Raw genomic sequence first — 14,117 nt, forward strand, 5'->3', positions numbered from 1 at the left:
ACTCCCGTGGCTCTGTCTGCAGGGTCCTTTTATGAAGTCTGTATCAAACTACTACAATATTAGTACTAAAAAGACCTGAGGACAGTAGGATATTGCCACATTACACAACTTTACAATGCAAGAGAAATTTCAAAAGGCAGAACATTAGTTCTTTTGAAAGGTTCACTGTCTACTGTATGTACAGTAGTTCTCCTTGTTATTGGCTAGCCTTTCATGTAGAACTTTAAATTGCAAATCTCTCTCAGACCTTTATAAGTCCTTATGCCCATTCAATAGTCAACAGTATTTAACCAGATAGGTTTATACCTCAAATTCAACAACTGTGTCATATAAGATGAATTCCTCTTATATCTTATCTCAAGTGGTTTGTGTTATTCTTTTGGAAATAAAATAAGTCACTCTAAAGGGTAATTTGTACCTTCTGTGGGGTGTCGGTCATTTTTAGTAAGTTTTGGGGAGAGGGGAGCACTATAAGGTGGGGAATCCTGGTATCTTTTGCTTCCTCGACCAGGAACAAGAAGGGGACTTTCACCATAACACTTCCTATCTGTGAAAAGAAGAAATGAGAATTTAATAAAAATACACTACAGAACCCTATGTAATTAGTAATTTTAACCATTGAAGTTCAATTACAAGGCAAATGAAGTGAAACATTTTATTTCATTTTGACACTGCAATGTTATTAAGTACACACAGGCCAATGACTTTAAATTACAAGTCAGGTGATCAATTGGTCTATTCCATTTATACTCATTGTTTCCATTACTGTGTCTTCAAACATAGTAAGGAACCAGACACATAATTACTTGTGTCAGTGTTACAAAGAACTAATCCAGCTCTCCATAGCAGTTATGTTAAATTTGATAGCATGTGTTATAATATTTCAAAACCAAAGCATTACTCTAGAATATGAAAAGGAAGAATTCTGTAATAGAGGGTTCTTTCTGTAAAAAAGATTCATCTCAAAATATGTTGGAGTGTAAATAATTATTTAGGACTTCAGGTGACACTGAAATTCTTTATAGAGCAGATGTTCCTGAACTAGGATTCAAGTGGTACCTATATATTTCCAAATGCATCATTCAAACTGAAGACCTAAAGAGGGCACAATAAATTTGTTTAAAAGGACTTTAAATAAAAGATGGATATATTTTAAGGAAATATTATTACAAACAGCTACTAACATCTGTGAAGTCAAAATAGTAAGACAGGATTCTGAGCAACAAAACTAAATGGTGAAATGAGGAAGTAAAGAGCAAGGTGGCAGTGGAAAAAAACAAGGTATGGAAAAAATGCACAGAAACAAAAACGGAAGAAGACAGGGTAGTATATACAAAAAAGCAAAAAGAAGTTAACAAAATTGTAAAATCAGCAAAGAAAAGTATAGATAAGAATTTGGGAAGAAAATTGAGGGGGGAAAAACACTTCTGGAAATGTAACCAAAAGTTTAAAGGGAAATTGAATACACAAAATTAGAGTAAATAAAAAATGCAAAAAGAGAGGCAGATGGGATACACAAAGCATGGAGAACTAGTATTCAAAAAAATGAAGAAGTAATGAAAATCCTATAGAAAGGGAAAAATGAAGATGGATGCGGAAGACCATGAAGGAATAACAAAAGAAGAAGCAATAATGCTCTAATTAAAAGCAAAGACAAAGCAGCTGGGGCAGGCGGGTTAACAGCTGAAATGTTTAAGAATGGAAGAACAACAGTTGGCAAATGGCTAGAGAAAAACTTCCAGCAAGTATGTCACATAGAGGGAATCCTAGAGGAATAGGAATGAAATCGTACCAATATAAAAAAAAGGGACTCCCTTACAAAACAATATGTTTTTCATCAAGAAGTATATTCAAAGTCAACAGTAAATAGACTGAGAATGGTAATCTATACTAATAAAAGGCAAAGCCCTCACTCACTCACTCACTCACTCACTGACTCACTCACTCACTCATCACTAATTCTCCAACTTCCCGTGTGGGTGGAAGGCTGAAATTTGGCAGGTTCATTCCTTACAGCTTCCTTACAAAAGTTGGGCAGGTTTTATATCGAAATTCTATGTGTAATGGTCATAACTGGAAGCAGTTTTTCTCCATTTACTGTAATGGAGATGAGCTTCAACGCCGTGGGGCGGAGTTTCGTGTACCATCATCACGCCTCCCACGTAATCACGCAGTACATAGAAAACCAGGAAGACCTCAAAAAAGCGCTCAAGAAAACATGCATTATATAATTGAGAAGGCAGCGAAACAATAAGAAGTGAGCGAGTGACATATACAACCATATTGATGAGTTCTGCTACTTCGGAAACAAAGCACGATGTAAACCTACACTTTAAATTAAGTTCATAGACAGGCTGCGCTGGCGTTTGTAATTTAGTGCCTGCCCATATAAGGCCGTCCGTCAGCGGCAATCCAATAGCAAACTGCCACGGGTAAATATTCACGGGTGAAGGACTGTGCTTATGGAGAGGAAGATGAGATGGTCAGGGTGGCGTTTGACACAAACTCAGCGAAACTGCGAGAGAAAGTTTTAAGTGCCAGGACTAAGGTAACATTAAATACAGCCATGGACATAGCACGAGATGGCACCAGCACAGCTGGGAACCTTCGATGCAAGTACACCGAGTGGCTCATGTGAACTGGCGCGAGTGCACAGATAAAAAGCAACAGTTCCAAAGAGCGCTGAACAAAAACCGAATTACACAATTGAAAAGGCAGCGTCTGATAAGCATATTCATAAATGCAGCTACTGTGGAAACAAAGCACACGGTGGAAAAAGTCAATGTCCGCTAAAGGAAGACAGCGTAAAAAACCCGTGCATGCAGTGTGTCAGGTCTCAGATAAAGAAGAAGACGAGCTGTTTATTGATGCAGTAAGAAACGAATCGATGAATGAAACCTGTCATCTTTACAACGATTGACAAACACGGAATGTAACTTGAACACAACACATCCTACAAATACGAACCTGATTGAAAGAAATAATGATAATCAAATCCTTGATGACAGCAACACTCAGTAACACTCACAAAACAAATACTGTATATTGACAGTCATGTTACGTTATTTTTAAAATGTTCCCTTTTCTTTTTCTACCTTTTTTAACACACTACTTCTCCGCTGCGATACGCGGGTATATATATATGTATATATATATATCCCGCTCTACATACTCGAATAATGGATACTTTATTCGCCATCAATGATTGTTTTGGTAAAGCCATACTCAGTGTATTCATTAGATGAGCGGTAAAAAGTAAGAGCGAGGGAGGATGACTCATTGAGGCATGCAGGCTGTAGTCTTGCGTCAACTCTATCTGAATTGCGTGATCACATTTGAAAAATATATCTTTTCAAGTTCTATTTAGTCCATATGTGTCAAACTCAAGGGCCGGGCCACATCCGCCCGGCGTGTAATTATATCCGCCCCTGAGATTATTTTATATACTGTATTATTGTTATTAAAGCCGGGTATATGAAGCGCTGGTAACACAATAAACTACAGATCCCATAATGCAGCGCTTCAGCTGCCTTGCAACACTTACCGCGTTAATCAAGTCTACCTTATGATGCTGCAAGTTATTGCAAAGCTAGAGTTATTGCGCACTGAGTTTGCACGGCGCTTTGGTGACTTTGAAGAACAAAAAAAGTCCGTCTACATGCGGCTCGAACCTTGCGCATGTTTGCTAGCACATATCTGTGTGAGAAGCTCTTCTCAGTGATAAAGACTAACAAAACAGCACACAGCAGTCGCCTCACTGATGAGCACCTGCAATCCATCCTGAGAATCTCCACAACACAGAACCTCACACCAAACAGAAACGAACTTGTGGCCAAAAAAAGATGCCAGGCGTCCAGCTCTAAAATGACATATGAGCAAAGATAACTGAATGATTTGATTTGTTATTGCACGTAAGAGCGGAGTCAACCGTTTTAACAAACAGCGTATTGCACTGATACGAAATAGCTGTGTGTGTATATATGTAGATATGTATGTATATGTATATATATGTGTGTGTGTATGTATGTATATATATATATATATATATATATATGTATTTGTGTGTATATATGTGTGTGTATGTATGTATATGTGTGTATATATGTGTGTATATATATGTAGATATATATATATATATGACAACAACACTCATCACTCACAACAGTGACAAAACAATTACATTGACAATCAGGTTACGTTATTTTCAAAATGTTTCCTTTTCTTTTCATTGCGTCTTTAACACACTACTTCTCCGCTGCGAAGCGCGGGTATTTTGCTAGTAGGGAATAAAATACAGTGATCCCTCCTCGATCGCAGGGGTTGCGTTCCAGAACCCCCCGCGAAAGGTGAAAATCCATTAAGTAAAAACCATACATTTATATTGTTATTTTTATATTGTCACGCTTGGGTCACAGATTTGCACAGAAACACAGGAGGTTGTAGAGACAGGGACTTTAAAACACTGCAAACAAACATTTGTCCCTTTTTCAAATGTTTAAACTGTGCTCCATGACAAGACAGAGATGGCAGTTCCGTCTCACAATTAAAAGAATGCAAACATATCTTCCTCTTCAAAGGAGTGCGCGTCAGGAGCAGAGAATGTCAGAGAGAGACAGAGAGAGAAAAGCAAACAATCAAAAACCAATAGGTGCTTTTAAGTATGTGAAGCACCGGCCGACAAAGCAGCCGCAAAAAGGGAGCAATGTGAAGTTAGTCTTTTAGCATTTTTTAGAGGAGCGTCCATATCCTCTAGGCCAGTGTGCAAACAGCCCCTCTGCTCACACCCACTCCGTCAGGAGTAGAGAATGTCAGAGAGAGAGAGAGAAAAGCAAACAATCAAAAATCAATAGGTGCTGTTAGGTCATGTAACTATGCGAAGCACTACGCGGGAAGCATATCGTATATCATTGAAGAGTTTTATTTACTACATAATACGTGCTCTGATTGGGTAGCTTCTCAGCCATCCGCCAATAGCGTCCCCTGTATGAAATCAACTGGGCAAACAAACTGAGGAAGCATGTACCATGTCCGCAGAAATCCGCAAACCAGCGAAAAATCCGTGATATATATTTAGATATGTTTACATATAAAATCCGCGATGGATTGAAGCCGCGAAAGTCGAAGCAATATAGCGAGGGATCACTGTACAAGAAGCACAAGTAGTATACAGACTAGGAAGACAAATGTGGGATCACATTTTTCACTGTGAGAAAAATAATTGAGAAAAGATTACATACAAATAAAGATGTATACCTAGTGTTAATTGATTTAAACGCATTATTTGATGCAGTACCATAAAGATGTATGGTTGCAACGGATGTGCCCTGAAAATCCAAAAGCTTCATTAAAAGTAGTGATGCTCCAATTGCTTGGTTGAGTTAAGAGTTAGTGTTGGCCGATTTTCACTACAAAAGTCTCATTTGGTGTTCAGTAAATTGGACTATCATAAAAAACAATCTTTTCGGTTCATGCTTTGAAAGCTTTATGGTAAATTAGTAGTAGTGCTCCTTTACATTAAATATTAAGGTAGATGAGCCTCTTTTTTTTTGCAGTGAATTTCCTATAGTCTAAACTAAGAGCAGCGAGTCAAGGCTTATTTCACCAGAGAGCAAGTGACAATTAAAATATTAGTCTTTATGTTAAAGATCATGGAGTAATAAACCGAGAAAAAGGAAATGGAGAAGTTGTCCCGTGTATTTAGACACATGCAATAAAAGCTAGCTTAATGAACTCAGACCTTTTTCTTTTTGTCCTTCAATTAAAACGGACACCGCTTGTCTGAGTTTGGACAATGAGCTTGTGTTAAGTACAGCAGCTCACATTTTCAACTGAAAAAAGAAAAAGCGAAGAATTTTAAACTGCTTCTTAGTAAGCAACAGGCTTGTTAACTTAACAGCAAAATGTGTCTTTTACTCGTAAACTTGTTCAGCATGTTAGTCATGTGTCTTCTTGATAAACACTTTATGAACATTTGATACATTTACATTTTGGTAAGAAACAAGTACTGCATAATTAAAATGGTCATCGATATTTTTGATTACATCTAAAGAATTATGACTGTCTAGCTGAATTTGGTTGCGACTGCCAAACCTAATGTGATGTAGGAGACCACAGACCCTGAATGTTGCCGAGGGCTGTGTTCGTGATGATGGTGTTCCCAGAAGGAGATGTTTTATCTCGCAAGGCACGCTGGATATCATTGAGACGCGTCGCAGCGCACAGCTTGATGGCAACTCTGGTCTGTACCGGGAACTGAGAAGGACAACTGTGAGGGCTTTCAGGGCAGATAAGGAGGCATTTGTTAGAGAAATCTATGAGCAAGTGACACGCCATCTATGGTCTAGTGACCCACATCATGCTTACAGAGGAATCGAAGCATTATGCACATCTGAAAATGTTCCTCAGAGAGTCGCAGTCAGGGTGGCTAATGGAACAGTCCATATGGATGACACTGCAGTTATGACCCGCTGGGCTGGCTACTGTGAGCAGCTGTTTAAAGCTGATCCTCCAGCTAGGATGTTGGATATCTCTGGGTCCAAGGTTCTTGAGGCTTATCCTCCAATTAGCTGTGAACCACCCAATCTCACACAGATTGCACAGGTGGTGAACCACCTGTGGGTAGGGAAGGCTGCTGGGATCTGTGGCATCCATTGTGAACTTCTCCAGGCTGGTGTCATCCCAGCTTACTGGAAAACGAGACTTGTTGTCCCTATCTGGAAAGGGAAGGGTAATCATCTGGATTGCAGCAACTACAGGGGGATAACACTGCTCTCAGTGCTGGGTCATCCTCAATAGAATCCGTGATCACTTATTCACCTACCACTGACTAGTGCAGTCTGTTTTTACACCTAAGAAGTCTATCATCGACTGCATCCTGGCACTCAGGGTTCTTGTGGAGCGTAAACGTGAATAATGGCAGAGTTTCTTTGTAGCCTTTGTCAATTTTTGTAATGCATTCAACTCAGTTGACATATGTGGGGCATATGTTGGTGAAGAAAGATTCAGAGACTGAGTGAGGAGTCTAAGTGTCTAGGATAAAAACTAAGATCCAGGCCTTTAATGACCTCTTCGGCACAGCAGTGTGTTGGTCTGTGGAGAGGGTGTCGACCTTGTTGAGTGGTTTACTTACCTCAGCAGTGACATTCATGTCTCTGGCTACTCTGGCTATGAAGTCAGTAGACAAATTGGGAGAGCACAGGGGGTAAATGAGGTTGCTGGAAAGGGGTGTGTGGCGCTCCCGATATCTTTGCAAAAGGACGAAGGTCCAAGTCTTTAGAGTCCTGGTGCTTCCTGTCTTGCTATATTGGTGCAAGACATGGACGTCATCCAGTGACCTGAGATGAAGACTGGACTTCTTTGGTGCTTTGTCTCTTCGGGGAATCCTTTGGCACTGCTGGTTTGACTTTGTATCGAATGAGTGGTTCCTCACGGAGTCCCAAATGAGGCACGTTACCTTCATTGTAAGGAAGCATCAGTTACGGCACTACGGTCATGTGGCGCCATTCTACAAGAGTGATCTGGCTCGCAGGATCCTCATTGTTGAGGACCTGAGTGGCTGGAACAGGCAAATAGAGGGTCATTTCCGGAGGGTGGGACTGGACTGCGTGTTTACCTGGGGGGTTGCCAACCTGGAACCTGAGCTGTTTCGTCATGTGTGACCTGACCTCAGTTGGCACACTCTCAAAAAACCTTTATAAATATAGTAAATAAGAAGTTTCAAAACTAGACTTAATGTTATTTTAGAATACTGAAGTAGATAGGACTGTTGAGCTTTGTTGCACTGAAAGGTCTGTTCTTGTTCAGATTATTTGAATATTCTAACAGCAATTATATAAGAAATAAACAATTTTTAAAATGAAAAAATAAAAAGCTGTAGTGCAATTAGTGATTAAAAATGAATACAAACTATAAGTGCATGAATATTTACATTTAAGCTGTGATTAATTGCAATTAATTGATTGTGTTAGTATATATATATATATATATATATATACACACATACTGTATATATACAGTATATATAGTTGGAGAAATAGTGAAGACAACGTTGTTTCAAATTAGATACATTACAGAAGAAATTAAACAAAATGAAAGCTTGATATTGGAAGAAACATTTCATTTTCTTTAATGCCATTATGTATTATGGATAAATATTTTTGTATATGTTATTAGTTAAAGTATGTATATTGTACTAGTACTTTGTATTAGTATTTTAATGGTCACTGAACAATAAGCCTATAGAATTTTATTTTGTTAATGAAAAATGAATAGTTAACACCCATGCTCCATAGTTTAACTACAAAAATACCAAAGTTACCACTTTAATATTGGAAATAAGGCTTCTGTCTGTCGGATTATGCAGAAGCTTCATGCAAAAAGTTTTTTTAAAGGGATAGAGAAAAAAAAAGAATTGGTATTGGAATCGAAATCGGTGATCAGTATTGGCCTAAAAAATACCTGATCAGAGCATCCCTATTTAAAAGTATTAATCAGAAATGTACATGGTACAGTTAAAAGGACAAACATCAGAACAACGGAACATGGAAACGATTATTAAAGAGGAAAATAGTCTAAGTCCTTTACTATACTAATTTGGGATACACTGAATTTAAACCAGCATTGACTCAGTAACTTAACAGTAAGTGAAGATGGAAAGATGGGCGAAGAAACTAGAAACACAATAAACAAGACAATATAGTATACTAGCAAATTAACAACACCCTAATGGGAAAGAAAGAATTAAGTATGAAAGCAAAGATCTATAAAAGAAAAATATATATAATGTCAAAAACATTATATGCTGCAGAAACTTGGGGAACAAAGGATAAAAAAAGATGTAAAATAACAGTGTGGTAGGTAGAACAAAAAGAGACAGGGTAAGAAATGAACAAATCTATAAAGAACTGGAAATGCAACCACTCATGGAAATAATAGAAATTAAACAGCCACAGTGGTATGGGCACATAATAAGGATAAATTAAATAAGGTATCCCAAAAAGTATGAAGGAAAAAGACCGAAGGGAAAACATCAACAAAGCAGCCAGAAAGGAAAGGGTTGACCATGGAACAAATGAAGATCTTGGCAAACAAGACAATAGCATTATTATCTCAAAACCCCAAAACTGTAAGGTATGATGGGGAGAGAAAAATAAGTCAGTAAGGAGTAAATAGCATACTGCCTCAGAAACACCAATAGTATGAGTAAAGTTTTAGTACTGCACAGTCCCTTATCTTTCTCTACTGTTTAAGACCAATAGTACCATTTTTACCCATAGGTCACTTGAACAGACTACTGCATGGCAATTTCTATTCCCATGCAGCAGTCTGTTCAAGTGGCCTATGGGTAAAAACTGTCCCTGAGTATATCTAAAAATATATACTGAGTATATATATATATATATACTGTATATATACACATATACACACACCCACACATACATATACAGTACACCCCCAAAATTTGCGGGGGTTACGTTCCTAGAGCACCTGCAGATTGTGAAAAACCGTGACTTTTGGATGTGGTTAGAAAATGCCTTTTAAATGCCTATTTTTATAGTTTAAACCCTAAATACAGTATGCCCCCAAAGCAGTTTAATTTCGTTGCAAACTCAGCTTAATGCATTACCTAAAAAATGACCTTAATACATTACCTAAAAACAGAATGTAAAGGTAAACCCATCAACTGTACAGTACTGTACTGCTATGTCTCCCGTGGTGCTAGAATGTAAAATACCGATGTTACCGCTATACGTACTGTAATTCATGCAAGCGCGTTTTCTTTGGTATGCGATGTCATTTTCTATGTTATAAGTAAATACATAATAATTTCATTTAATTAAAATACAGTAAAATCTATGGGTGCTCACCAATGATGAATGATATTGATGATGGTGATGATGATGAAGTAGCTGTGCAGTAAGATGCAGAGGATTTAAAACTCCTCGGGTGGCGCCTATTCTTCAGGTGCTTCAGGAGGAGTCGTATCTTTGGACGGGTCTTCTTCTGGTGGGGTTTCGTGCTGACTTTTCTTTATAGGTTTCAGGAACATTGTGATGGAAAGTTGCTACATTGTCTCCTGTAGCGAACTGCTGGTACAATTTCCGTGCTTTCTCACAAATGATGTTGCCGTCCAAGGGGATGTTCTTCTTCCTGCAGTCAGTGATCCACAATGCCAAGGCAGATTCTGATATTTTTATTCCTTACACTCGTTACCTTTTTGGCACTATCACAGAAAGTTACAGATTCGGTAACTCCAGATAGCTGCTTTGTTCTTTTTTATGTAGTGTGCGGTGCTTTCATTAATGCCATAATGGTGCGCTACTGCAGCATAACTTTTTAGTTCCCAGAGCAAATCCAGTAGTTCAGCCTTCTATTGGAGTGTTTTAAACCTCTTCTGGTGCTTAGGCTCAGTGCCAGAAACGTTTAGAAGGTGCAGAGCGATTCAGCATCATCTTGTGCATTTAAGAGTAACAAAATGAATACAATAACAAAATGGAAAACACGAGGACACTCAGCTAGAGTCGTGTCACAGGGCAGCAATCAATCAGCAGCAAGGAGAAATGAATAATGCTCTTGGATTGGCTACTTTCACCATCCCAAACCGCATTTCCCTCAGCGGTGGTAAACCCACTTACCTGGAGACGCGTCACAGGGCAGCAATCAATCAGCAGCAAGGAGAAATGAATAACGCTATCGGATTGGCTACTTTCATCATCCTAAACCGCTTCCTGTTCTCTCTAAAGCACGGTATTGTCACGAAAAAAGCTATAAAAAATTGTGGAGGATATTTGCGCTTTCCGCGAACAATTAATAGTTAGGTTCTAAGGAAAAATCCGTGAACCCGGAACCGTGACTTCGTGGGGGTCTACTGTGTGTGTGTGTATATATATATGCACACACACCCACACTTTTTTTTTAATCATATTTAAAGTAAGGCTTTTGACAATTTACAGTATGTACGTTGGTAATTAACCATACAAGAAATTAGACAGTCACATCAAATAAGCAAGTAATGATCTTATTTTGGCAAACATGAAGACGTACCTGGGATGTATGTGCCGCACTCAAATTCTAAGGAGTTGTGCTGCACGACAGTGCCAAGTGTAAATGGCTGGTTTCCAAATAAGTTGTCACTACGCAAATTGTGGCACAGTTTCTCCAAAAATCGGAGAATATAAGTAACACTGTTGACTGCTGGAAGCGTCAAAGTATGCTGTTCTCGGTCAAATGTGGCTGAAATAGAAAAACAAAATAATTTATCATCAGTCTTTGTTGTCTTCACATGGGCAGCTACTGTATATTGACGTTTCATAATTTTAGACGCACATTAAATACAAAAATCTGAACTGAATTTCTGAAGAGCTGTCAAAATGATAGCAGCAAGAACAGAGCTCCAATGTTCTAAATTTAAAAGGTAAATAGGTTAAGCCATTTGTCATGTAATCAATAATAATGCTAAGAATCGTTAAAATATGACATAGGAAGTTTATGTTAAAATGTTGAGGAAAACTAATACTGTACTCTACAAAGTATCAATAGAAGTCTTTCACCAAGTCTTATAATATGATGCTTGGCTGATGAAAAGGAGGGGGCATAATGTTTAGCAAACCCGTCAAGCAGCACTAGAACCCTAAGTTTAACTCCAGTCCTGGCCATCACTTATGTGAAGCTGAGCATATACTGTATGGATTTTTCTCCAGATACATAGGTTTTCCTCCATTACCCCAAAGACATGTTTGTTACAACCACAGGTGACTGAACATTGGGCCAATGGTAGTAAGCTTGCTCTGTGATTATTTTCCTGTATTAATTCTGAAGGAATATTTGGAAAGCTGTCACACTTTTGAATCAATGGTGGAAGAATAGTGATACTATGTTGATGTTCTGTGGTTTAAATTTGTATCCTAATTGTTTTTTGTATAAGGTAAATGACCTTTGTATTTACCTGAAATCACTTCGCCTCCATGACCTTGTTTAAGGAACGAGAAGACAGTTTTTTGTTGGTAGGCACAGTCAATACAGGCCTGGACAGACTGTTGCAGAACCACTGATGCTCGAGCTGGGCCAAAGTGATCCGGAAGCATCTGCACTTTCTTCTTGTCCAAGTGAGGGCCAACATTGCCACTTTTGTTCAGATACACACACACTTTTCATTGAAATGAGAAAAAAGGAAAAATATGAATAACAATTACTATAATTACTAATTATATTTCTTTAGAATGAAATTAAACAATGCTACTGTATAACTATAACTGCAAAGCCACAAGTTTTTGGGCTTGTCACTAAGAAAGTACAGCATATAGTTTTTTTTTTCTCTGATTTTTGCTTAAAGGTTTTGTTTCCAGTAAAAATACAAGGCAATGGTATACAACCTAATCTATTGAAAATTGTTATATTTTCCCACAAATTTAACAAATATAAATTTCAATACAGTAACTTTATTTACAATAAAGGACTGTGAAAATGCATTTGACCTGCAAATGTATTCAATCCTCTATTTTTGCAGATATTTAATCAACATTCATTAAAAAGCTGCAAAAAAGCTGTAGGTACAGTGACATAATCAATCTTTGATCATCTTGGGGTGAACTCGTTGAGGTAAGTCTGAAAATGTTGCCAATATCTTCATCATCACTAGGCAGAATTGTGTCAACCATAGATGGAATTTCTAAAGACCTTTTAAACATAATTTCTAATGTGCATATAACAAAAGTGGCGTGCTATACAAAGATTGTATTTCATCCATCCATCCATCCATGAGTTAAATGCTGCATAAATTAAGAATGGCTGCAAACAATGATTATCATACACAGGATCAATTCAGCATATCGTCTTAGCTTTAACATGTTTCCTACATTGGCATTGTATTTTGAGTGTACGCTGCACCACTGGATTAGTAATAAATTGACAATAACTGGTATATCCAGGGCACTAAGCACATAGTGAAAAGATTAAACAGGATTTCCTTTCCATGATTAACTAATCAGGCAAAATTTCACAACTTTGTGCTTCCTTCTATTGTCTTAAAGTGCAAATTTTCAGAGCACAGAAATTAGGTAGTGCCATTGCTCCACTACTTAATAACTTTGTAAAAATTTCTTGTTTATATAAGGCCTTATTATGTTCAAAAAGGATTTGTTTGTATCTAGGGTTACTCTAAAAAAAGATACCCAATAGAAATTTTGGATGGATATTCATTTTAATGTGAGACAAAGGAGTCATTGTCTTAACTTTATTTCATAATTTCTATCAGATTGCAAAACTGAATTTAAACTGAACAGATCTTTAAGCTTTTATGTAACTGCAACTCATAGATATGGCAATGTTTTTGAGATAATCAGGGGAAAAGGACAGTATGTTTTTATTCATGTTAAATCTAAACCTAGAAATCCTACAGAATCTCCCCTGTAGACTCAGTAAGTGTGGCATTGAGAAGTATAGGTTACTAATACATTGAACCATGTCATCAATATAGAAAGAAAACCTTTTTTTCCCCAAATGCTTCCCTTGTCATTGCCTTAATTCCTAGCTGTTTTACCCATGGATTGCTAGGGCTTAACAACAATTGGGAAGCACATTGGTAATGATGGTCAACAACATTTAATTTCATGTCCTAGAGCAAGATTGTCTGAAATTATATTGTTTATAAAAACTGTGGGTTCTTGGATGGAATATAATAATTCAATCCATGTACATACAGTATGTTGGCTATACACCTACATTTTTGTGGCAAGGTATACTAGTATTCCCATTTTAGTTCGGTCATAGTTTTTTTTTTATATAGCTACAGGTAAGAAGGCTTCTAGAAGCTCAGAAACTGCAGAATTATCTCTTACGCGAAACAATCACTGATAAATTTGGTTTGGTTCCGAGTTGTTATGGAGCTGAGCAATTGTTATAGGATCTGTACTCAAGATGTTCTTATTTTTTGTACTGTTGTCTAGTATAGCTCTTAAGTAATATTTATATTTATTTTGCCACTTACCCTATATATACAGTATCTCACATTAACTGAGCTAACCTAAAGAATGTATTTTAATCAAATGCGGCTGGAGAACACCTGTGGTCCTATGGTTTTCATGCTATGTAAGTAGTATACAGCATCTTAGATTTCAGAG

General features: G+C 37.5%; 1 protein-coding gene across 5 annotated transcripts in view; it reads right to left on the minus strand.

Moving 5' to 3' along the window:
* The window catches only part of LOC120517920 (polycomb protein SCMH1-like), a 67,020-nt gene that overhangs the window by 3,845 nt on the left and 49,058 nt on the right, over positions 1-14,117 (minus strand). For all 5 annotated transcript variants that reach the window (XM_039740432.1, XM_039740433.1, XM_039740431.1 and 2 more), the window contains 3 exons: positions 11,945-12,145; positions 11,044-11,232; positions 419-547 (listed from right to left, as the gene is read on the minus strand). In XM_039740432.1, the coding sequence (XP_039596366.1) occupies positions 419-547; positions 11,044-11,232; positions 11,945-12,145 (519 nt within the window). The remainder of the gene's footprint in view (positions 1-418; positions 548-11,043; positions 11,233-11,944; positions 12,146-14,117) is intronic.

Source organism: Polypterus senegalus, chromosome 17 (assembly GCF_016835505.1).
Source record: "Polypterus senegalus isolate Bchr_013 chromosome 17, ASM1683550v1, whole genome shotgun sequence".
Taxonomy (NCBI): Eukaryota; Metazoa; Chordata; class Cladistia; order Polypteriformes; family Polypteridae; genus Polypterus; species Polypterus senegalus.